The sequence below is a fragment of the Podarcis raffonei genome, chromosome 4 (assembly GCF_027172205.1).
Source record: "Podarcis raffonei isolate rPodRaf1 chromosome 4, rPodRaf1.pri, whole genome shotgun sequence".
Taxonomy (NCBI): domain Eukaryota; kingdom Metazoa; phylum Chordata; class Lepidosauria; order Squamata; family Lacertidae; genus Podarcis; species Podarcis raffonei.
Genome location: NC_070605.1, coordinates 20,402,259 through 20,427,207, shown reverse-complemented (window position 1 = coordinate 20,427,207; position 24,949 = coordinate 20,402,259). Strand labels below are relative to the sequence as shown.

The 24,949-nt window shown below is 45.9% G+C and overlaps 1 protein-coding gene across 3 annotated transcripts in view; it reads right to left on the bottom strand.

Moving 5' to 3' along the window:
* The window catches only part of CNTN5 (contactin 5), a 667,536-nt gene that overhangs the window by 215,124 nt on the left and 427,463 nt on the right, over positions 1-24,949 (bottom strand). For all 3 annotated transcript variants that reach the window (XM_053385671.1, XM_053385670.1, XM_053385673.1), the window contains 2 exons: positions 20,872-20,995; positions 19,589-19,764 (listed from right to left, as the gene is read on the bottom strand). In XM_053385671.1, coding sequence (XP_053241646.1) covers positions 19,589-19,764; positions 20,872-20,995 — 300 coding nt within the window. The remainder of the gene's footprint in view (positions 1-19,588; positions 19,765-20,871; positions 20,996-24,949) is intronic.

Genomic DNA, 24,949 nt, shown 5'->3' with positions numbered 1-24,949 from the left:
GCAGACTTGCTGTCTCCATTGCACTTCCAGCACAGGGCTTAATCTGCATACCAATTCTTAGATTGCAGTATTTCCTTCAGACATTCAGTTCCACTTTGCCATAATGTACACTTATGGGATGAGAATGATGGAGATGGCAGTCGCGAGAATCTGCATAATATATGAGTTATTGCAAAAATCAACACTTGCCACGCTTTCACCGAGTGAACTCTGCAAAGAATCTGCATAAGCAGTAAACAAGGCTTTTATAAATCAACTTTTAAGTGCTTAACCACCTTTCCATTTCCAGCTGTATTTTAAAGAGCTGAAGCAGAAACCTCATTTTTTCAACCATTATAATTCAGAACCCGAAACTTGTAAACCTTTTATTACAGCCCTTTTTCATAACACCTAGACTTAATGTATCAAACGTGTCTCTTTCCCGCAGTTTGCAGTATCCGTGTGGCGCGAACAATGAAGGCGGCATTATTCACGGAGCATACTTTACTTTGAAGCAATATCTATAAATTGGTAAATATACGACTCTTGTAATCACCTTAAACCAAAATTCTGCTGTCATGTTGAATAAGTCGGGTGCACCTAGAGCTTCCCAAATGCAACTTGGTCTTCACAAGCAACTGGAAACCTGTGCTTGCAAAAAGTGAAGAAAGCTGTAGCTCATCCAGGAATTCAGGGCTTGCTGAATAAATTCTTATTATGTAGGAGGTTATAGGAAACAATATCATAATGATCCCTTCTGGCCTCAATATTTATTGGTGGGCATTTGCAGAACCTCTAGGTGGAATTGTGTTATCAAGTGTGTTTTCTGAGTCCCAAGAAGCGGATCTCCAAGGAAAACCTGTCTGCCCATTTAAATTCCAGCCAATGCTATTTGCACCACCATTCCTTTAACGTTATGCATTGCTTGATTGACAGAAAGGCCCCAGATGATTCTTGTGCATTCATATTCATTCATACTTTCACCACATAATAGCCTTTGTAGTATTAAATCCTCATAAACAAAGAAATGCTTTAATGTATTAATGCTTCCTTGGTTCCAGTGACATTTGGCAAAAGGGTTAAATATGTAAATAGATCAAAGATAAACATATAACCAAAAATATGGCTGTTCATTGCCCTCACTCTGGGAAATACTAGATATTTTCATGGGTTAAATGAACACAATGTCAGTGAAACTGAATATTGTGGATAGCATTAACCTGAGGTTTGCCAGAAATTTCGGAACACCGTGCGACTTTTTTTTAGGGTGCTGGCTGAAATGCAATTAATCAGTGGGGATGTGTTTGTTTTGGGAGGTTTCCAAATTAAGGTTTTATAATTCAGTGGTCAAACGGTGCATGCTAGGACATCAGTGTGGATCTGTAAATCACTCCTTCCCAGTGGCAGACCTTGGGGGGTCTCAAATTTCAGTGGTGCGCTGTGCGCCACCAAAATTTGGTGCCCCCTGCCTCACACCTTCCATTCTACAGCATAGTTGCAGAGCCCCCGAGGCACAACTGAACCAGCCACACTCCCCTACAGCTGCCTCTGCTTCTTCCAAAAGGATATGAGTAGCACTTAGCTTAAAGAGCTTTGAAATTTATGCATGGTAGAAGATTATGGCACTGGTTTTGAAACATTCAGCTTCAGAGAACAGCTTCCATATCTGTCAACGAGCACTTAAACACACTGGATCTAGCTTGGTTCCAGATTAGCTGTTCCGTGAATGGAAGACACCGGAGAAGGAAACAATTTTCGCAGATTTCCCTTCTCCCTGCAGGACCTAGGACCATCTCCTCCTATGTTGTTTCACAGAGTCCCCAAACACTTGGGAGAAGCTTTTCAGGGAATGGAATGATAATAATGACAAATCACTCTTCTTTTCCTTCAGCAGTAGCATCCTGGGAATGGAATTCAAGCCTCGGGAAGTCCAGATCTAGCCCGTTACAGTATGTATATTTTATAATCAACTTGATAGGCTACAATGCTCATCCTGTTTATTAAAATTTCTTAAATTGTTTGGGCCCTTCCATTATTTCCTGCTTAAGAGCTATCCATCACAATTAGCATCTGGTTGCAATATCTGCTAAAACATGAAAGGCATCTTTAGGTCTATTAATACCAAGGGACCAAGCTAAACCAAACGCATCATTTTCAGATTGCCCCCCCCCCCAGTGTGCTAAACCACAGACTTATCTTTTCCATTTTAATTTATATTTATTTTACAGTTGGCTCATTTGCCACCAAGGCTTTCCATTTTCATTAACAAGGAGAGTGTAAACAAGGATATTTATATAGGGTACTCAAAATGGCAAAACAATTTACGATAAGGGTTAATGTGAGCTGCTTTTTTATTACTAAAAACAAAAAAATTACAGTGAATTAAGTGAAATTGAGTGTTCTAGAGCATGTTCATTACTTTGCAGAGCACTGTGTACTAAATTAATAATCACCACATTTGAATTCTCACAATTGATCCAGAAACCTTGACTGGTAGAAACAGAAATTCCTGCATGCATTTATTTATTTGGCTGACGTGAAAATTTTCTCTGTGAAGGCCACACAAAGATGCGCACTGCATACAATTTAATAGCAAGCGCCACGATCCATTTCTCGGCTGTAAATAAATGAGTAGTGAGAAGATATGTCTACAAAGACTTGAAATAAAATGAAGTGACACAAGGAGACAAAACTCATGTTGAAGCACAATGAACTATTATTTCATTTTTACTGTGATTCTAAGCCATTTCTGATGATATTGCTTGTCAAGGGTGTGTGAGAAGATTCTCAGCAAGCTTTAAAGGCACTCATTCAGTAGCTTAGAGATCATATACCCTGCCCTGTACTCTTTGGAGGAAAAGTAGGAGATATATCTATATATCTATATCTATCTATCTATCTATCTATCTATCTATCTATCTATCTATCTATCATCTATCTATCTATCTATCTATCATCTATCTATCTATCTATCATCTATCTATCTATCTATTTATCTATCATCTATCTAGCTAGCTATACAGTGTACTGTTCGGGTCAATTTAGTCCGGGGGTCCGGCACACTTCTCTTGCGCAGCTCTGGTCTTCCCCCCTGGGACCTTTGACTCAGCAGAGCGTAAAACACAGCGGAAGCAGAAGCAGGAACGTTCTGTCGTGTGGTAATAACTCAGGCTGAAACGCAGCAGTCTCCTTATCTTAAAGTCTTTATTCCTTAGCAAAACACAACAGCTATAAATCTCCTGCCTGGAGACAGAGCGGACATCTCGCTTGCTCTCTCCTTGGAGCAAACACGCACACTGAAAGAATACAGTAAACCACTCCCTTCAGTGTTCTAAGCCCGCCCTCAGAATGTGAGGCGTCATCACTCAGAACTCTTAACCCTGTAAGTTCTGAGCCTCTCCTAACACCCCCTCTCGAATCACGTTCTGAGAGGACCTCTGAGTGTTCAACACCTTCCCCATTGCCTTCCGCCCCTTCCTGGCAACGTTGTTAGGCACCTGTTGAACCTCACAAACCTCAGGTTCGCACTGTGCGAAACCAACCCACGCATTTGTGACCTGAAACCTCTCAGGTGGAATTCCCTTTGTAGCCCGCGATGACCGCCTGGGCACAAACTGGGGTGCTCCTTTAGCAACTGACTTTCTGCTGCCCCCGACCTTGGGGTTCTCGTTGCAGGTGTTGTTGTTGTCCAAAACCGCCATAGAGGCAGACAGCTGATAAACGTTTTCCTCCCCTTCTGGAGCGCGTACTTTTTGCGGTTTCCCACGCCTGCTCCCTCTGTTGCCATGGAAACCCGGCTGGTTCCCATGGGAAGCAACCTTGGAACCATCCTGCCCTGGCTCCCTTGCTCTCTGTGGGCAGCTGCGACACAAGTGGTCCGGGGAGTTACAAACAAAGCAGCGGCGAACGGAAAAAGCCTGAACAGAGCACTCCGCTGGTCTGGCCCCTCTGCAACTGGAGGAGCCGCCCGAGCCAGCCTTGCCCTCTCTGATACGCCGTTCTTCTTCATCCCCCAGACGGCCGGTCACATATTCCAGCGTCAGCTGTTGCGGATCCATTGACTCCAGAGTTAGACACAAATTGTCATAACTCTTGTCCAAAGAGCTGAGCAAGATATAAACTTTCAGCTCCTCTGAGAAGTTCACCTGCAGCAATCTCAGCTGGTTGAACACAGAAAGCATCTCAGTTACATGCTTCCTGATGCTATCTCCAGGACGCAGCTTCATCTCAAACAAGCGCCTGGTGGTGTGTATCTTTGCCCCAGCTGTTGTTCTGTGGTGCACTCTCTCCAGCGCACGGTAGGCCTCTACAGCAGTCTCAAGCCCCTCAACCAATGGCAGTTGCGAACCCTCCAGGCTGAGCACTATAGCTCCCAGGGCCTTCTGGTTCCTTCTGCGCGAGGCATGAGCATCTGCGATCTCCGCTGCCGTTGCTCCGGCTCCTGGCTGGGGCAATGGGGCCTGTAGCACCGCCTCCCACAGACCCTTGGCTTGTAGCCAGGCCTTTAGCTTCCTACTCCACTCCTCCCAGTTCTTGCCGTCCAGCCTTTCAAAAGGGACGGAGTACGATTCATGGCTGTCTGACATCTCTCCCCCGGGGCCCGGCCTACTCACGATACAGTAGCACCTCCCGGTCCGGCAGATCCTTCCCAGCGAGTTCCGTTCGCTCTAGCTGGCTCCAGCTACTCCTTAGCTGGCCTTTGGCTGCTCCTCAGCCTCTTTGCCTGCAGTTTCACTTCCCAGCGTCTCATCGGCTGGCCTCTGGCTGCAGTCCTCTCACACGCACGAACGTTGCTTATCTTTATTGCTGATCGCCATAACCTGTTCGGGTCAATTTAGTCCGGGGGTCCGGCACACTTCTCTTGCGCAGCTCTGGTCTTCCCCCCTGGGACCTTTGACTCAGCAGAGCGTAAAACACAGCGGAAGCAGAAGCAGGAACGTTCTGTCGTGTGGTAATAACTCAGGCTGAAACGCAGCAGTCTCCTTATCTTAAAGTCTTTATTCCTTAGCAAAACACAACAGCTATAAATCTCCTGCCTGGAGACAGAGCGGACATCTCGCTTGCTCTCTCCTTGGAGCAAACACGCACACTGAAAGAATACAGTAAACCACTCCCTTCAGTGTTCTAAGCCCGCCCTCAGAATGTGAGGCGTCATCACTCAGAACTCTTAACCCTGTAAGTTCTGAGCCTCTCCTAACATGTACCTCGGGTTACATATGCTTCAGGTTACATACGCTTCAGGTTACATACGCTTCGGGTTACACACTCCGCTAACCCAGAAATAGTGCTGCAGGTTAAGAACAGAAATCGGGCTCCAGTGGAGCAGCAGCAGCAGGAGGCCCCATTAGCTAAAGTGGTGCTTCAGGTTAAGAAGAGACCTCTGGAACAAATTAAGTACTTAACCCGAGGTACCACTGTATGTGTGTGTGTGTGTGTGTCACCTCTCTAAACCACACATATGTTAACAGCTGCATTGCATATGCAACTCTAAGCTCAACAGAAGCACATTTTAAGATCACATTTTGTACATAGACCAGTTGAGTAGGGTTGCCATACGTCTGGAATTTCCCAGATGTGACACGGTGGTGTTATATGCAGTATAGGCTTGGGAAGAAGAGAAGGGGGGATGGGAGAGAGGGTGGTGGGTTGGTTGCTTTACTTAGTGTATGCATGGGAGGTTTGTGTCGGCTTCACTTGGGTAGGTTCTCTTTCTATTTGCTTGTTATGTTTCCTTGCCTAGGGTGAGGTTGACTGCTTTGGCTGGCTGCAGTGGGATTTGTTTGTGTGTGTGAGAGGGGGGTGTTGTTGTTCGGTTAAGTTAATGTAGTTAATGAAGACTCAATTCTTTAAGGAACTGTAATAAGGAGATCCCTTTACATTATACCATACCACTGGTCCCTATAACAAAGTATCAAGGATGATGGGCTTGTTCTCAAAACTTCAAGTGCTGTTGTGGTCAGGTTCTGCTTGCGGGTTCCCCTTTGTCGCATTGTGGGAACCAGGCAGAGGGCCTTCTTGGTAGTGGCACCCGCCCTGTGGAACGCCCTCTCACCAGATGTCAAAGAGAACAACAACTACCAGACTTTTAGAAGACATCTGAAGGCAGCCCTGTTTAGGGAAGCTTTTAATGTTTGATGCATTACTGTATTTTAATATTTTGTTGGAAGCCGCACAGAGTGGCTGGGGAAGCCCAGCCAGATGGACGGGGTAATAGTAATAATAATAATAATAATCATCATCATCATCATCATCATCTGGTTGACCACTGTGAGAACAGGATGCTGGACTAGATGGTTCTTTGGATCCAGCAGAAATTTTTTAATGTCCTAATGAACTTGCATGGCCTTAGAGTTTCATATTAGCAACAAAAAGTTCAATACCCCCATTCTGGATTAGCTAGCAGCAAGCCAGTCGAGTTATTCAAATTTGAGCTTATCAATAGGAGGCTGCCAACAGCTATGTCTAATCTCTGAGCTCTCGCACTCTTGCTCCCCACCTCCCAATCTTTCTCTCTCATCCAGCTTGGCAGGATCAGCCTGGAAATTGTCCCATGGCGTTGCATTTGACAGTGTCCCTCAAGGATAAACAACCAGTTGGCATCTAGTTGGCCCTTGTGAGAACAGGCTGATGGACCTTTGGCTTGATCCAACAGGGCTCTGGTTACCGTATCTTCTTATGCAAGGCTCTGCAGCAAGCAAGCATTCCACTTCCCAGCATTGCAAATGTCAAATCCCATGTTTGGCAGAGTCTGTCTGCTTGCCTTGCTTTGCCTCTTCCAGCTCACTAATCTAGTGGCAACTGGTCACTGCTTGTCTTACTCACACTGGTCCTGCCAGGCTTGACGAAGCACATTTTTTTAGAGTTGGCAATTAATGAAGCTAATTTTAACGACCTCCATGAAACCGACATGTACTTCACCTTACAACCAGAAGACTACAGAGTTTCCTTCCAAATGCCAGTTTATGTAGTGCTAATGTGTTTACGTGTTTGTGTTCATACAAATAATAAAGAAGGCCATCTGTGTTGTGAGTGATGGATGGGCAGAGACATCTTAATAATGGTAATTTACAGTGGCAATCCTGCAGTCTCTAATCTTTTACTACGTTTATCCAGGCACCAAATTTAACTAATTTGTTCTAAAAGCAGAGAACCCTGTTAAAATGCTTTTATTTATAAATTAGCAATTAAAAAGCAAGGGAATAAAAGAAATTGCAGGAGGTGATCTGTTAATTTAGGCTGTCAAAGAAATTAAGCTTTAATTGTTTACCATCTTCCGCGGCACTTTAGTAAGCCTTCTCCTTACTAAAATATTGTTTGTGTATGTATATATACACACACACACAGTGGACCCTCTGGATACGAATTTAATTTGTTCTGGGGGTCCATGCACACCCCAGAAAATCCATATCCAGAGGCGCTGCTTCTGTGCATGCGTGAGCGGCGAAACCTGGAAAAATACTTCCGGGTTTGCCGCTTTCGCAACCCAAAGTTTACTTGAGGGTAACGTAACCCGAGGATCTACTGTATTATCTTTGGTATTCCTCACCACACTTCTAAGAGTGACTAATTCTCAAGCATGATGACCACCTGATGATCTATTTGTGGCCAGCCTTCTCAAGGAAAAGAATAGTGGGTGGATCATATTCTAGTACCTACACTTTTCTTGTCCTTGACTGGGCATCTATATTAATTTGATTTTTTTAGAAAAGAAAAAGAAAAAGAAATGTATACAACAGCCTCGAATGTGATGCCTTCTGCCATTTTAATGCCTGTTCACCTAGTATGTAGATATTCCTTTGAAGCTCCTTGTAATCCACTTTTGTTTTAGCTGCCCTGAACACCCAGAATCTATGGATGGGATCAGCTGTTCCTCCGTTTCCCTGCCATACCTGATACGGATGCATTGGGGGGGGGGAGTGTCGTGCAGCAGTTAATTAATCAAGCAGAGTCTTCTTCATAAACAGAATAAAAGTTCACTTGAGAAAATAAACTTGTTCATAAACAGTATACAGTGATACCTTGGTTTACAACCATGATCCGTTCCAGAGGTCTGGTTGTAAACCAAAACAGGTTGTAACCCAAGGCGCACTTTCACAATTGGGGCCTCAAAATAAAGGGGGGTTGTAATCAAAAAAAAAAAAAAAGGGTTATAACCCAAAAAAAGGAACACACACTTCCTAGTTTGACATGGTTGTAATCCAAAACAGTTGTAATTCAAAACGGTTGCAAACCAAGGTACCAATGTGGTTAAAGAGCATACACAGAGTGCTCATAGCAGCTATCTTAGCCTTCACAGAGGCACAGATCTTAGTTACTGGTTAACTGGAGTCCTGGAGCCGCTCTGTCTGCGACAACACACTCACATACTGAGCCGAGATTGACTCAGACTCTGAAGACAGACTGAGGCCCAGAGAGATGGCTGGTTACATTTACAGTGGTACCTCGGGTTAATAACTTAATTAGTTCTGGAGGTCCGTTCTTAACCTGACACTGTTCTTAACCTGGGGTACCACTTTAGCTAATGGGGCCTCCCGCTGCCGCCGCCGGAGCACAATTTCTGTTCTCATCCTGAAGCAAAGTTCTTAACCCGAGGTACTATTTCTGGGTTAGCGGAGTCTGTAACCTGAAGCGTTTGTAACCTGAAGCGTCTGTAACCTGAGATACCACTGTATAGGGAACCCAAGCTGAGTCATGAGTCAGAGTGATGTGGCAGTTTACTGCTAACCGTTACAGCTAGTAGGCTTGAACGATTGTGTAGGCCTTGTAGGCCCCACTGCCTTATTGCTTCTGCTCTTAAGAACCTTTGTGACAGGGAGGAGGGGTTTTTTTTTGGGGGGGTGGAGGGGTAAATTAACATGCTTGCTTCATTTGCTCTAACTGGACAGGTGCCCATATCCAGTAAGATGGCTTGCATGCATACAATGGATAAAAAACCCCACTACATGCTCTTCATGGCCCCTGTGAAATTGATGGATGTATCTGTTAATGGAAATGGGCATCCCCATTTGGGAACGACAGTCACAAGGTGTCAGGGAACTGCCATCGGCTTAGGGGCGAGAGGGGAAAAGGCAGATGGATTACAGAGAGCCCCCAAAGATCGTGGGAAGCAGCACTTCCTCAGCGGAGGAAGGAAGCCACGCCTCTAGTGGGGAGGAGGTGCAGGGCTCGGAGGATGCAAGGCGGTGCCAGGACACCTTGCCTGAGCAAAGTGGGGAGGATGGAGGTGCCCCTTTACCCACGCCTTCCTTGCGCAGTAGGCTTCCGCGCAGAGACGGGAGGCGCAGACTGGGGGTCAAGAAACTACTCTGCTGGGGAAGGTTTAAGGACCGCTCACTCTCAGATTCTGCCAGGGAGTGAGCAAGACATGGAATAGAGGCGCTCTGCATTGTAAAGGTTTTGTTTTGCACCAACAAGAAAGCTTTAGAACAGACTAGTGAGGCATATTGCCTGGTTGCTCTCGAGCAACCACCTGATACCCCTAACACAAGGCGTGCAAATGGAGCTGGGTTGGGTCCAGTGCTTTGAGCAGCCATCATGGGCCTCCAAAGACAATGGAGCTCATTAAAGTCAGTTTGCAGGTGGGTGGCAAGTTCTCCAGCGAGCTGTCAGGGGTGTTTCATGATGGAACGCATAGCATGCAGGCTGTCTCCCAATATCCTATTGATTTATTTGCCCATGTCATTTAGGACTTCTTATCCTGTCTGTCAGCGGACAGTTTTTATGCTGCAACCATTGGAAAAGGGAGATATGAGTTATAGCTAATCGGCTGTTCTCCTTCTGTATCCTAAATGGGAAAATAGATTTAAGGAGCAAGAAATGCCGCAGAAGATAAAAAGAAGAGGCAGTAACAATCAGCCAGGTAAAATTGGAGGAAGAAAGTTGAACTGAAAATTTACGAGATAGATTTGGAGAAGCGAATGTAAATAATACAGTCTTGTCAAGACCTCAAACGGGTAAAAATTATCTGTGAACAAATAAAACACACTTTATTGCATTATGGTGCGGGTAGCCAACACAGTACCCTCCAGAGGTTTTGAACTACGACTCACATCAGCCCCAAAAGATGTGGACAATGGTCAGGGATGATGGGAGTGGCAGTGCAAAGTACCGGTATCTGAAGGTGCTACATTTGGCTGCCCCTGTATTTGGGAGCACATCAAGTATATGTGTAAGGGGTGTCAACAGAGTAAGTTGACAAGCAAAAGTCAGAGTCCTTACAATCCAGTTCACAGACCGACATGCTTGTTTGCAGTAGATTTTGAAGTATGCTTTATTGCATATTGAAATATATATATAATATAAGCTTATATCAAGAACAAACTTAGTTGATCTCTAACGTGCTACTGGACATTTTTTTAAAAAAATAAATAAATTATATATTTTGACTGCATCAGACCAACATACCGTATTTTTCGCACTATAGGACACACTTTTCCCCCTCCAAAAATGAAGGGGAAATGTGTGTGCGTCCTATGGTGCGAATGCAGGCTTTCGCTGAAGCCTGGAGAGCGAGAGGGGTCGGTGCGCACCGACCCCTCTAGCTCTCCAGGCTTCAGGAGAGCCCCACCGCCAGCCCCACAAGCTCGGGGGACAGCGGGGAGGCGGAACGCCGCCATCCCGCTGTCCCCAGACTTGGCTAGAAGGCTGGCGGGGGGGAGAAGCCTGCTCCTCCCCGTCGCCAGCCCCGCAAACTCGGGAGACAGCGGGAGAGGCGCAGCGCGCCATCCCGCTGTCCCCCGACTTGGCTTGAAGGCTGGCGGGGGGGAGAAGCCTGCTCCTCCCCGTCGCCAGCCCCGCAAACTCGGGGGACAGAGGGAGAGGCGCAGCGCGCCCTTCCCGCTGTCTCCCGACTTGGCTAGAAGGCTGGCGGGGGGGAGAAGCCTGCTCCTCCCCGTCGCCAGCCCCGCAAACTCGGGAGACAGCAGGAGAGGCGCAGCGCGCCATCCCGCTGTCCCCCGACTTGGCTAGAAGGCTAGCGGGGGGGAGAAGCCGGCTCCTCCCCGTCGCCAGCCCCGCAAACTCGGGGGACAGCGGGAGAGGCGCAGCGCGCCCTTCCCGCTGTCCCCCGACTTGGCTAGAAGGCTGGCGACGGGGAGAAGACTGCTCCTCCCCACCGCCAGACCCGCAAACTCGGGGGACAGCGGGAGAGGCGCAGCGCGCTATCCCGCTGTCCCCCGACTTGGCTTGAAGGCTGGCGGGGGGGAGAAGCCTGCTCCTCCCCGTCGCCAGCCCCGCAAACTCGGGGGACAGCGGGAGAGGCACAGCGCGCCCTTCCCGCTGTCCCCCGACTTGGCTAGAAGGCTGGCAGGGGGGGAGAAGCCGGCTCCTCCCCTTCGCCAGCCCCGCAAACTCGGGGGACAGCGGGAGAGGCTCAGCGCGCCCTTCCCGCTGTCCCCCGACTTGGCTAGAAGGCTGGCGGGGGGAGAAGCCTGCTCCTCCCCATCGCCAGCCCCGCAAACTCAGGAGATAGCGGGAGAGGCGCAGCGCGCCCTTCCTGCTGTCCCCCGACTTGGCTAGAAGGCTGGCGACGGGGAGAAGCCTGCTCCTCCCCGTCGCCAGCCCCGCAAACTCGGGGGACAGCGGGAGAGGCGCAGCGCGCCATCCCGCTGTCTCCCGACCTGGTTTGGAGGCTGGCGGAGGGCTTCCTCCTCCCCCAGCCCCGCAAGCTCCCAGAGCGATGCCAAAGCTGCGCGCAGCTTCGGCATGGCTCTGGGTCCCGTTCTGGGGGAGGGGGAAGCTCGGGCTTCCCCCGCCCCAGCCCCGCGCTTGGCGGGGGGGGAAAAATAATTTTTTCCCCTTTATTCCCCCCCCCCCCAAATCTAGGTGCGTCCTATGGACCGGTGCGTCCTATCGTGCGAAAAATACGGTAGCTACCTACCTGAATCTATTGTATACTGGGTTACAGCTTTCACAATTGCAAATCCAGTACTGTGTGCTCCTCCATGGCAATAGAAATATGCAGTTCCCATCTATTTCCAGCTTTCCTGACTGGGTTTGTTAGGACACTCAAGAACATAAATGCCTGTGCAATTTTCTCATCAATACAAATTTCACCATTCCTGAAAATTGTGCATTGTCAATGCATACGTTTGTTGAGCAATGTATATGCAGCTGCTCTAACTGCACACTGCTCCCTTTTAAAAAGCATTTTGCAGTGACCTCTCTGGCTTAAGATAATTTTGTCGCATCAGTGAAAAGGCTGGGTCTTCAGTCGTTGACTTGAAGGCTCAACACCATCTCATCAAGTTGCCTTTTGGGTTTTTTTATGGGCAGACAACTGTTAGTTGTTCAGGATGCTTTCCTGCAGAAGAACTTTGGGAACAGAAAGCCATGGATAGGCGTGACAGCCCTATGTAGCACAGGAGCTGAGAGAGGCTTCACAAAGACAGGTATTTGCTATTGAGAAGCAAATATATCAATATATCTATCTATCTATCTATCTATATATATATATCTATATATATATATATATATATGTCTTGATTTGTTTGTGGCATCTCAAGATGTTTAATGCAGACAAGACACAAGCACTGGGAATGACCACACAGCCTTGTGGCAATTTAAAGACTGACAAATTTATTATGGCATAATTTTTCATGGATTACTGTCTACCTTATGTGGAGTCTGGCATCGCTTTATGTATTGATTCATTGTTGAATTTTGATGGCAAAGCAATAAACACCATGACAATATGACTGCAAGGGCTTAAGGTCTTTTAATGTTCCTCTAGGATGGAGAGAGATTCTATCCAGTCAGATCACATGAACACAGCCATCCTTAAAAATTCACGCTTCTCCAAATTTTGCAATGCAGTTTTCTAACAAACCAGTGTTTACAAAAATGCATACATTAGGGAGAACGTGCATAAAAATCAATGTATTCATGAAAGATAACATACAAAAATGCTTTATATTAGGTAAAATGCCATGCAAAAAATGTGTACAGTAGTAAAAAAATGTGTTTATTAGGAGAAATTGGCTCTAAAATGCTGTTGAATTTTCATGAGGATCTCTCTCTCTCTTTTTAAATTGCAAATTATGGCAGAAATGTGGGGAGGTGAGTCTAAGACTGGGAAAACGAGAAACTGAGAAAACTGAAATTGGCAGGTCTTTCCATCCCTAGTTGCAGATGGTGCTGCAACTTACTGGTGTGGTTTTATTTTTGGATTATCTCATGCAAGTTTGTGAGGGTGTTTCGTATTCGCCTACACTGGCAGAAGTAAAAGGAATTGGATTAATGTGACAAATCCTTGGCCACCAACACAAGCTTAGTACATAAAGATAAATCATAAAAGCTTTGCAAGCTATTATTATTATTACTAAGCAAGCTTTCTCTCAAGGGATGTTCAGAGGAAAACACACTACTTTATAACCACCAGCTGTTTGTCAAAGTTTAGTTTGTGCTTTAATCACTGGCAGAAAACAGCTTTAAGACCTATCGTTACCCAAAGAATTATGGCAGTAGAGCACACAATTGTTGGCCAGAACTCCTTTACGTGTAGCAGGGTAACAGCCCTCTGCATTCACCATATGAGAGGGCAGGATACGTGCATGCACTCATGTCAGTCCTGTGGCAAGATCCACTGGGGTGAGCATCTTAGGATGCATTAGATCGGTGGCAATGCTGGCTGATTTCCAGCTCATAAAGCTCCTAACTCCAAGCTCAGCTGAAGATACACAGACACAACCTGTTCATCCCAGCTCAGCTGGGGCTCAGCCAGCTGAACTTAAAGCTGGATGAGCTGAGGCCAGTGTAAAAGGTAAAGATAAAGGGACCCCTGACCATTAGGTCCAGTCGTGGACGACTCTGGGGTTGTGGTGCTCATCTCATTTTATTGTTCGAGAGAGCCGGTGTACAGCTTCCAGGTCATGTGGCCAGCATGACTAAGCCGCTTCTGGCAAACCAGAGCAGCACACGGAAACGCCGTTTACCTTCCCGTTGGAGTGATACCTATTTATCTACTTGCACTTTGAGGTGCTTTCAAACTGCTAGGTTGGCAGGAGCAGGGACTGAGCAACGAGAGCTCACCCCATCGCAGGGACTCGAACCACCGACCTTCTGATCGGCAAGCCCTAGGCTCTGTGGTTCAACAGCGCCATACACATCCCATGAGGCCAGTGTAAGTCACCCCAAAGATGGGGAAAGAGCCAGAGAGGGATGGCCTAGGCTGGATCCTAAGCCTGTTCAGCATGGTCACATGACCTGCGAACCCAGCATACAACAATGCTTAGAAGAGCTTTCCCTCCACTCTGCCAGAGTTAGGCAGAGCAACAGCAGCTATGCTGCTGAGCAGGCACTAGATATGGTGTAACTTTATTCTGGCTTAATTTACACCAGTGCAAATTAGTCCTGTATACCCAATCCCTGCAATTCATTCTTATCAGATAACAAGTGTTGTATAGTTTGTAGTTCCCAAAACAGTACGCAAACTAAAAGCCATCCTGCAAAATTCACATTCCCCTGAATTTTGCAGTGCAGTTCTCCTGCCAAGTAACGTTTACAAAATGGCATATAGGAGGGTGAAGTGTGCATAAAATTTCATGTATTTGTGAAAACAACAAACAAAAAATGCAATATATCCGGGGAAATCGCTTTGCAAAAAATTGTGTGGATAAAGAGAATTTCGCATTAAAACGCTGGCAAATTTTCACAAGCAATTTTTTTTTACTACACAAAGCCAGGAAAAACAACAACCCAGGAAACTTTATATGGTTATGCTGAAACATGCCTTAGGGTTATAGCACAATGCGGGGTTTGCAGAAAAAGGACAACTAACGCCTACTGTGTCCTATTGCTTTCTGTGAAAGTGCTAAGTATGTGGTTAAGCAACCTTGTAAAATAAACCCACAAACGTTACCAGCCTCCTCAGTGCTGGCAGAGGAGAACGAGGAAGCTGGCTTTCATTGCTGGGTGAGGAGGAAGAGCATACTCTCCTTCTGTGGGAATCCACTTGGTTTCCATGCTGGGTGCAGCGTAAGGAAAGGGCCCGCCTGTCCCTCCGCCATCATTCTGCTCACTCCCCTTCATGCAATTCCTTGTTGCCTAGGGTTACCTGGCAAGTGTTTTAATACACGGCTGGCTGAAAGTGAAGTAAATACAGTCTAAAAGTCCACAATATCAGCGGGTGCTGGAGCTGGAGCAATGCACCTAGTAGTAGCAGCAGACCTAAACTGGACCTGATACCGGGCCAACAAGCTTACACTTTGCCTTCATGGCCCTTTGTGAGGAAATGTTCATACCAAACCTGAGCCAGATATTGTGCGTCTAGATTCGGAAATAAGAGAAAATTTAATGGAACGTATCACTAAGGAAAGCTGTGTTGGTTTACAGGTTTTTAATAAGTTTGTATCCCAACATATATAAGCTGATCAAATGCTGAAGTATGAAAAGGCGACTGGTGGAAGAAATGCATCTTATCTCAGCCTCTTCTGTGGTCAAACTAGACACAGAGATTGACTGGCTGCAAAACACACAGATGCAAAGCAGTAATACTTATCTAGGCAATGTGAAAGAGCTCTTCTTGTGCAAAAGGCATGCATGCACGCAGCACAGCAGCATACGTTCACTTAAAATGCCAGTGTGACGGGAGAACCAGAATTGCTGCAACCCCCCAACCAGTTACAGCAAAATGATCTGGAGTTTTTCCCCCCCAGCTCAAAAGGGCATTGTGCACCAGGACCCAGTTGTGAGAAGCAGGCTTAGTCATTCCACTGGGTGGGAAGGGGAAGCTCTATGGGGTTAATGTGGGGGGCGGAGGCAGGGGGGTTAGCGAGTAAGCAGAGGTGCAACTCCTAGCAAACAAATGCATACACTAAGAGATTGGGGGGGGAGTACTTTCACAATGGGACGCGGGTGGCGCTGTGGGTTAAACCACAGAGCCTAGGGCTTGCCGATCAGAAGGTTGGTAGTTCGAATCCCCGTGATGGGTGAGCTCCCGTTGCTCGATCCCTGCTCCTGCCAACCTAGCAGTTCGAAAGCACGTCAAAGTGCAAGTAGATGAATATGTACTGCTCTGGCAGGAAGTTAAAGGGCGTTTCTGTGCACTGCCCTAGTTCGCCAGAAGCAGCTTAGTCATGCTGGCCACATGACCTGGAAGCTGTACGCCAGCCCCCTTGGCCAATAAAGCGAGATGAGGGCCGCAACCCCAGAGTCGGCCATGACTGGCCCCAATGGTCAGGGGTCCCTTTACCTTTACCTTACTTTCACAATTCAGATTGTCCTCATATTTTGATGCAGCTTTTTGAGAATGACAAAGGAGCCTTGAAAAGCAACACTCAAACCAGACACATCTGCTGCTATTGTAGCAGTCTTTGCAAATTCTAGAAAAGCCAGCTGGTTCACAGGAACATAGGGAAATGCCAGTGGTCTATGTAGCTTGATATTGTCCACAATACTGATATTGCAGCAACTCTCCAGGGTTTCAAACGAGAGCCTCTCCCAGCCCTACCTGGAGGGGCCTGGGATCGAACCTGGGAACTTTTGGAGGCTCTAGCACTGGAACTGTGGCTCGTCCTTCCCCGAACACCAGTGCCGTTCTGTGATGATGGCAAAGCAATTCTGATCCCCTAAATCCAAGGTGGGGCATTTTTAGAAATATTGCTATTGTCCAACATCCCTGTTCTGCAGACACAATAGACTTTTGCTTGTGGGACAGATTTAGAGCACCATGCCTGTCTAATTGCACTTCTCTGCAGAGTCCTGAATAAAATCATCCCAGTCCTTATGCTCCTATGGAGGAGGACGGGACAGCCTAGATGAATGTGCAGATTCTAACAATGCAATCCTGCCTATGCCTATTAAGAGTTAAACGCAATGGGTTGTATGCCACATAATCAAAGATTAATGTTCTGTAAGTGCAAGAAGTTATCCTTGTGCAATGGAAAATTCCCCTGCGTACCTCCTAAATCTGTTTCAGGCTTTCCTCCCAATGCTCCAAAGCAGATCTTGGGGACAGTAAAGGGCACACATAGGGTGAAGCGGGGGAGAAAATCCTATTGCAGCTGTGCTAATCCTTGCATTAGTACAAGAGTTGAATATTGCCACTGAGTTCAAAGGAAGCTGCCTCGAACCAAGTCAGACTATTGGTCCATCTAATTCTCCAGGGTTTTAGACAGAAGCATTTTCCAGATCTTCCTGGAGATTCCAGGTGCTGAACTTGGAACCTTTCTGCATGCAAAGCAGCTGTTCTACCCCTGAACTAAGGTTCTTTCCCAATGCAACATGGTCTCAGGTAAAGGTGTACAGTATATAGACTTGCAGCCTTAATCATCCAAATGCTTTGGAAAGCGCTGTGCTCTATATTTAGACACACTCTGTCAATTTAGCAGAGTTACTACATAGAGACTTTGAAGGTAGGAACAGCATGGGAAAACCTGGGATCCTGCCTCCCTCCCCATTCAGTTCGTGTTTGATGCACAGTTGTGAGACTCTAAACTTTTGATAAATTGCTAGCAGTCTTCAAGTTCTAAACTCAGCAGGATGCAGGGGAAGCCAAAGATGTCACATTATCAATTCAAAGGCCTTATCAGCAGGGCAATAAGCTCATATGGCACAGTGACAATTTTACAGAGGGGATCGCTACACATCATTACAAATTACCGTATCTTGTGAGAGTATTTGTTATTTTCGAGGACTTCAGAGCTCTGAAAAAAAAGTTCCTTCCCATGCCTTCTGTTTCAAGAGGAAGATGGCAAATGCTGGGATATATGAATCACAACATGACTGGTCAAGAGAGGAAGAAAGCACAAGGCCATTGTCTAAGTGTCAGAATCTAGCCAGAGCATAATTCGGGGAGTGGAGACCTGAACCAAGAAATAGAAGTGGGATTCTGTATAGACCTCCAACACCATAAGGGACTGGACTGAAGAGGAGGAGGAGTGGTGAGGATCACACCCCCTTCTCCTGTAGCTTCCAGAGAAGAAGAAGGCAGCAGAGTTATGAGGTGGTTGGAGAAGGAGGAAGGGAGGCAGAGCAGCTAGCTGACATGTTACTGAACAGCACAACCAACCCCCCTTCTCCCAAAACGAGGTGTTCCTTAAGGATGCAAGAACCAAAGGCACAGACACAATTGTCCATGGGCGAATGCCGTAGAGGCAGGTGTTGTTGCCCCAAGGAATGGGGAGGAGCTCAGTGTGAGCAACGGCATCATTGAGGAATGACTGGATTTCTTGTCTTTCACCGTGTAAGCTGAATAAAATCATAAGCAAGAACTTTCTTGTTTCCTCCCTGCTTCGTGGTGCCATCAGAGGAGGGAGACAATCAAGCAGCTGAGTTATCCAGCCCAAAGGATTTTGTTTGTCCCACCAAAGACCCCACGCCTGGACCCCTGCTTTGACTCCATGTTCTCTGCTTTCACCTATAGCCCCACAAGAGTGAAGGTGGTTTCAGGCCCAGCAAGCAGTTCAGAACCAGCAGAGGACTTCCCTTCTTAACTGTTGCCTGGTTGGGGAAATGGAGAAGCCTCCGGAAAAGAACCAGGTGCACATTGGGACTGAGCAGATGAACAGCAAAGAGGAGGAGTTATCTGTGAGAACTCTCCCTTAGCTGGGATAGTAGATCCCTGCTAAGCTACCATATGGCAGTTTTGCATTGTTCCACTCCCAGGCATGGGGGACTAACAGTGGACAGTAAGACACTGGGAAACTGTGCTCATTATTTGACCACCTAAGTCCCAAAGGTGTAAATTCTAACTGAACCTGCTTGTTCCACTCAGAACCTCAAGAGGGATGATTTCCAGAATGTCTCTATGCCCTGCTGCCATCAGAATCTTAATGGGTAGTGGGGGGAGTGAAGGAAGGAAAATGTTATATTTTCAGGCTGTGAAAATGCTTATTTCAAGGCAGCAGCATGAAAACCACTTGCTCTTGCCAGTCTAGTTGCCTTCCAACTCATGGAGGGTGACCTTCTGAAGTGGTTGGTTTCCTTTGCTTGTGGAAGCTCCCTAGACATTTCAGAACCCCAATATTTCAGCAGGTCTTATGATATGAACATAAGAAGCTGTGTTATACTGAGTAAGACCATTGGTCAAAATAGCTCAGTACTGACTACGTTTGCTGGCAATGATTCTCCAGGATTTCAGACCATGGTCTTTTCTGGTCCTACCTGGAGATGATGAAGACTGAATCTGGGACTTTCTGCATGCAAAGCAGACGCTCTACCACTGAGCTAAGGCCTTTCTGGCCTTGATACAGGCTTCTCCATGCCACTGCCATAACATGAAGTGGTATTTCATTATATAGTTCTTTTTTGATTCATGAAGCGTTTCTTCACCAGTGGCAACAGAACTACAGAAAACCACCAAGTATAAGAAACCTGTAACAAACCACAGTACTTGTTTGGGTGGCTGTATGGGGTAGTCATTATATGAAAGCTGTTTGCAGCATCCTACATAATCCAGCTAAGTTGTAAACTGGGCTCTGACTGAGACCATGGGAAGCCAATTACTTAGGAGATGCAAGATATGGCTGACGGCAGACAGACCAGATGCCATAATCCTTCCTACTCTTCCCAGTGCAAAGTCTTCATTATTCAGGAAGTGGTATTATATCATTATTCGAATCTGTATGATAAAAAAATATGGTAAAGAGATGAATAGTGTATGGCTACTCACATGCAAACTGAAGTGTAGCTTCTCTGCTCAATATGCTGCCAAACATGTTGGTGGTAAAGCACTGATACTGCCCAGAATCTTTTGTTTCGCTGGGGTTATTGATGATAATGCTCCCTTCTATCACGCTGTACCGGTAATCACTTTCGGTGTCTATCTCCGTTCCATTCCGGAGCCATCTTGGGAAGAAAGCAGAGAAAGTGGTCTGAGAGGGGTCCATTTCAAGGCACCGTAGAAGATGTAAACACAGTGTTGAGGTAATTGTAAGAACAACGCTTTTCAGGTGTTGCTATCTGAAAGTGTGCTAACACTCAAGGGGGAAAATCGCTATCCCCTGTTACCAATCTGGCTGCCTTCCAACTCACAGTGACCTTCTGAAGCATGATGCTTCTTGTACTTGTGGCTGTTCCCCGTGCATTTAGAACTCTAAAAATGAAATCTTTGCTTTTCTTCACCTATCTTCATGATTCTATCCTAATTTGAAAACTAATAAATGGACCAAAAAAGACAGAGAATCCTAATATTCTGGTAGCTCCATCGGTAGAGCGTGAAGACTCTGCATCTCAGGGTCATGGTTTTGGGCCCCAATTTGGGCAAGAGGTTCCTGTTTTGCAAGGGGTTGGACTAGATGACCCTTGGGTTACTTCCAACTCTGCGGTTCTGGTGATTCTGACTCCAGGAACCTTTTCACTTCAGATAGTCAACCTCCATGAATTGGAAGGTGATGGAAATGGCAAAGGGGGGTGTTTGGAACTAGAGTGCTGTCCCCTCTCATCTGCTAACTTAGCATGTTATCTGAAAACCTGAAGAAGGCTATTTATTTATTATATGGATAAAAGGATTTCTGCACTGCCAGTATCATAAAATATCATGGTGGCATGCAACAATAAAGCAGAAAACACCATTAAAATCAGTATAAATCACCAGCTTTAAAAAGTATTCAAGAGGCTCCTGAAGGTCAACAGAAAGGATGTCTTCCAGATCTCTGCTGCAAGAGCGTTCCACAGCATGGGAACAGTGACATTAAATGCCCATTTTCTTGCTGAGGCCAGTTAGGCCTCTGGATCACATTACATACCTGTGTAATTAACATAACCTTTTTGTGAAACAATTAGACACGACGCAGAAAATTGACGGTCAAAATCACCTGCTCTTTTTTTTATTATTATAAAAAACAGTTGAGTACATAACAAGGGCACAAAGCCCTTATTTGATCCAGAATACTTCTGGATCAAATAAGTAACCAACCCAGGGAGAATGAATCCGGCAAGCATTTTGTTTTTTACCTGTAGGTTGGCGCTGGGTTCCCTCGTGCTTGACAGGTGAGGGATACTTTCTTCTCATCTGAATCCATGGGGAAAATTACATTGTCAGGCTCTTGTATAAACACCGGCCCATAATCGACACTCTCTGTGAGGAGAGAAAGGACATTTTTTTTCTAGAGGTCAGAGTGAAAGCTTTGTATTAGCCTTGCACAGTAAGGGTTTTTTTTTGGGGGGGGGGGTTGGCATGCTTGAGTTATTTCAGACATGGTTCATACATGCATGCTCCTTCCTTGATTACTGGCTCAGCAAGTAGAAAAGTAGAATCATAGATTTGGAAGGGACCACGAAGGTCCTCTAGTCCAACCCCCTGCAATGCAGGAATCTTTCGCCCAGTGTGCGGCTCAATTGAAAAACTTTATTGTCACTTGTACAACTTGTATACAGTGAGATTACACAAGCACCCCCCACTCAGCTCTCTTGGTCTTAATTCCCCTCGTTTACTGACGCACACCCACCAAACCCAAAAAGTCAGTTGCCCTGTTGTTATCTTTTCATTCAGCAGCCTAACAGCCCACGGATAGAAGCTGTTCTTTACCCCGTTGGTGCGACTAATCATGCTTCTATATCTTCTGCCTGAGGGCAGGAGATCAAGAAAGTGCCAGCCAGGGTGTGAATCATCCCTGAGAATTTTCCTCACTCTCCTGAGGCAACATTCTTCCGCAATGTCATCCAGTGGATTCGTGGGACAGCCCATAATGTGCTGTATTCACCACCCTCTGTAGGCACTTCCTATCAGTTGATGTCAAACCAGCGTACCACACCGTGAGGCAGTATGAAAGGACACTTTCTATTGTGGACCGGTAGAAGGAGATCATCAAGTGTTGATTGACATTGTTCTTTCGCAATACATGACCCTGGGATTAAAATCTTATGCTTTACCAGCTGAGCTATCCCAGTGATTGCTTGCACATGTGAAAAGGCTACCTCACAGTCTGAATACAAGAAGAGCCTGCTGAGTCACACCAATGTCCCGTCTAGTCCAGCATCCCATTCTCACAATGGCCAAACCAAATGCCTATGGGAAGCTGGCCATGAGCACAACAGTACTCTGCCCAACTGTGATGTCAAGCAACTGGTATTCAGAAGCATGAATGCCTCTGGCTTTGGAGGTAGAGCACAGCCTTTGATAGACTTGCCCTCCATGAATTTGCCTAATCCTCTTTAAAATATGTTTACTATTTCTCAAGAGTGGAACTGCTAAAAACCAACAAGATGCACAAATCAATCGGAGGAAAACAACCTCTCCCATAACTCCGAGTGTAACTGTGACTGGGTGAAATACAGAAGTTGCTTAAATCATCTTCTTCATATTCAACGTTAAGAAGTAAATATGGAGTGATGGGCCAGGTCACTGGTAGCTTTCTTCTCCATAAATCTGTCTAACCCCTTTTAAAGCCACCCCAGTTGTAATTTCCATAATGTAGCTACACATTTCATGAAAAACTTTATTTTCTGCATCCTGAGTCTTCCAACATTCAGATTCATTGGTTATCCATGAGTTCTAGTGTTAGGTGAGATGGAGAAAAACTATTCACCATCCACTTTCTCCATTCCCTGAATAATTTCATGAACTTCTTTTCTCTAAACTAAAAAGGCCCAAACCTGCAATCATTCCTCATAGGGGAGTTGTTCAATGGAGGGGAGAAAACAAGAGAGACTTGTGCATGGTTCTCTGAAGACTAACCAACTCATTTTGGCATCAGGTTTTGTTGAGGAGCGTTTGAAGATTGCTTATCTAGGGCTGCCAGATGTCTAGGAAAACACAACAACCATCAGCTTAGTCTCCTTCTGTACCCTGAGGTGTTTTAACACGCAAAAAAATCAGTGTAAGGGCAGGACTGGTACTGAGGTTCTCCAATACTACTACCCTTGAGGACACCTCAACCTGCTTGGTCTGTAAGGTCTCTGGGCAGCAGGGTTGTTGGCCCAGTCACAGCATCTTTATTTTGCCTCTTGCTCAACTCCATAGGCCTCCCATCCCAATAACAATAGTAGCAATTATCTCTCTTTCAAAGGAACACATGTATAATAGGTGATGGAACATGCTTCCTTTTTCTTCCTCAGAGGGGACAGAAGGCTGACATCAGGTGTTGGCATTGTGGGACATTTGCTGAGGCCCACATCCTGCCAGGGCTCCCACTATAAACCCCTGGATCCTCCGGCTCCCCTCCCTGGTGTTGCTACTGGCTCACCTGCCCTCTCCAAGCATGTCAAAAAAGAAAACACAGAAGATCACTGATCTTGCCCTCTCCCACTGGACAGTGTTGCAAATTGGACCCAGCAGGAAAGGGTAAGCAAATGTGATGAGGAGGTGAGCACATAGCTCAGGGTTTCCCAAACTTGGGTCGCCAGCTTTTTCTGGACTACAGCTCCCATCGCCCCTGACCACTGGTCCTGCTAGCTAGGGATGATGGGAGCTGTAGTCCCAAAACAGCTGGAGGGCCAAGTTTCAGAAACGCTGATCTAGCCTATGGTGATAAGGCATCTGCTTTTCATACAGATGTTCTCCAGTTCTATCCCCAGCATCTCCAGGTAGGGCTAGGGATGTCACCCGTCTGCAAACCCACAGAACTGCGGTCGGTCAGTGTAGACCACATTGAGGTAGAGGGACCAATTGTCTGACTCAGTCTGAGGCAGCTTCCTATGATTCCCTAGAAATGGAGCCAGCATTGCTCCTGACTATGGTTTTACTTGGTGGCAGTGGTGCGTAGCTATGATCTGCTATTCTAAGCTTCCCACAATGCCTTGGTGCAATGCTATATGAGTCACCATGGAAGATGACTCACTGCATTAGGAACAGACAGGCAAGCATGAGTGCAGAGGGGCTCTGTTAGCTGCCCAAAGGTGCCACATGCTGACATTAGGCCTGCATTTGCTCACTGATGAACCTCCATGTTGTTCACCATTTGAATTTCTACCTTGCCACACAGCTACTCAGACTCAGGAGGAGGGTGGAAATGGCAACATTAACTATCCAGGAACAAGGTAAAGCTTTTTTACAGCACTTTGCATAATCACTGCTCTATAACGATCAAATAATTTGCTTCGTAACTTTTGGTGTCTAATTCCCGTGACATGGATGCTCTTAAACAAGCCAACGATTTTCATCTGCTAATTTGGAAGATTTTCACTTATGCACCAAAATACCCTTGTGCATAAGTGTTTGCATGATTGGGCTCTTCTGCTTCTCAGCAGACATAATGATTCAGATCAATCCTTGTCAATTTGGGACCTCATAGGAGCATGAAGGGGATAGCTAGGAAATTACAGATATGAATATCAGCAATCTATCTACAGGAGACTCATAGGAAGACATCTGCAGATATTTATTTTGCATTACTTTTCTATTCCACCCATCTTCAAACGAGCAGCGTGGCTTACAACATCTGAAAACAGCACCACAGACAAAATAGGTAACAACCCTGAAAATCCATTCATGTGAAAAATACAGCTTGCTATTTTTAAAAGGTGGAGGTTCTAGTTATGAGCCTCCTCAGGAACAAATCCCATCAAATTCACTGCTGCTTTCTCTCAGTTAAGCATGAATAAGACATTAGCCTGACGTTTATGTCCAGAACCATGCACCTTATTACTGACTGTCTAGAATCAAGTTTACTGTATTATACAATTATTTTAATTAAAACTTAAAGTAAAACAAAAAACAAAAAACAGCAACACGCACATGCTTGAATGCATTAGGAACATATAGGCTTTTGCCATTGCAAATGCATTTGTCTTTAAGGTGTCATGAGATTCACCGGTTTTCTTACTGCTACAGGTTAAGGACGAAACTGTCATGTAGTTTGGCCACATTCCCACTATACCTTTAAATTGCTATGATACCACTTTAAACCATCACGGGTTTCCCTCAAAGAACCCTGGGAACTGTAGTTTGATAAGGGTGGTGAGAGTTGTTAAGAGAGAACCCTATCATGTAGCTACAATTCCCAGAGTTCTCCATGAATAGAGATTGATTGAAAACTATGGAATAAAAGGAAACATCTTGGCAGAATTAGACTGATCCCTGTATTGTATAAAT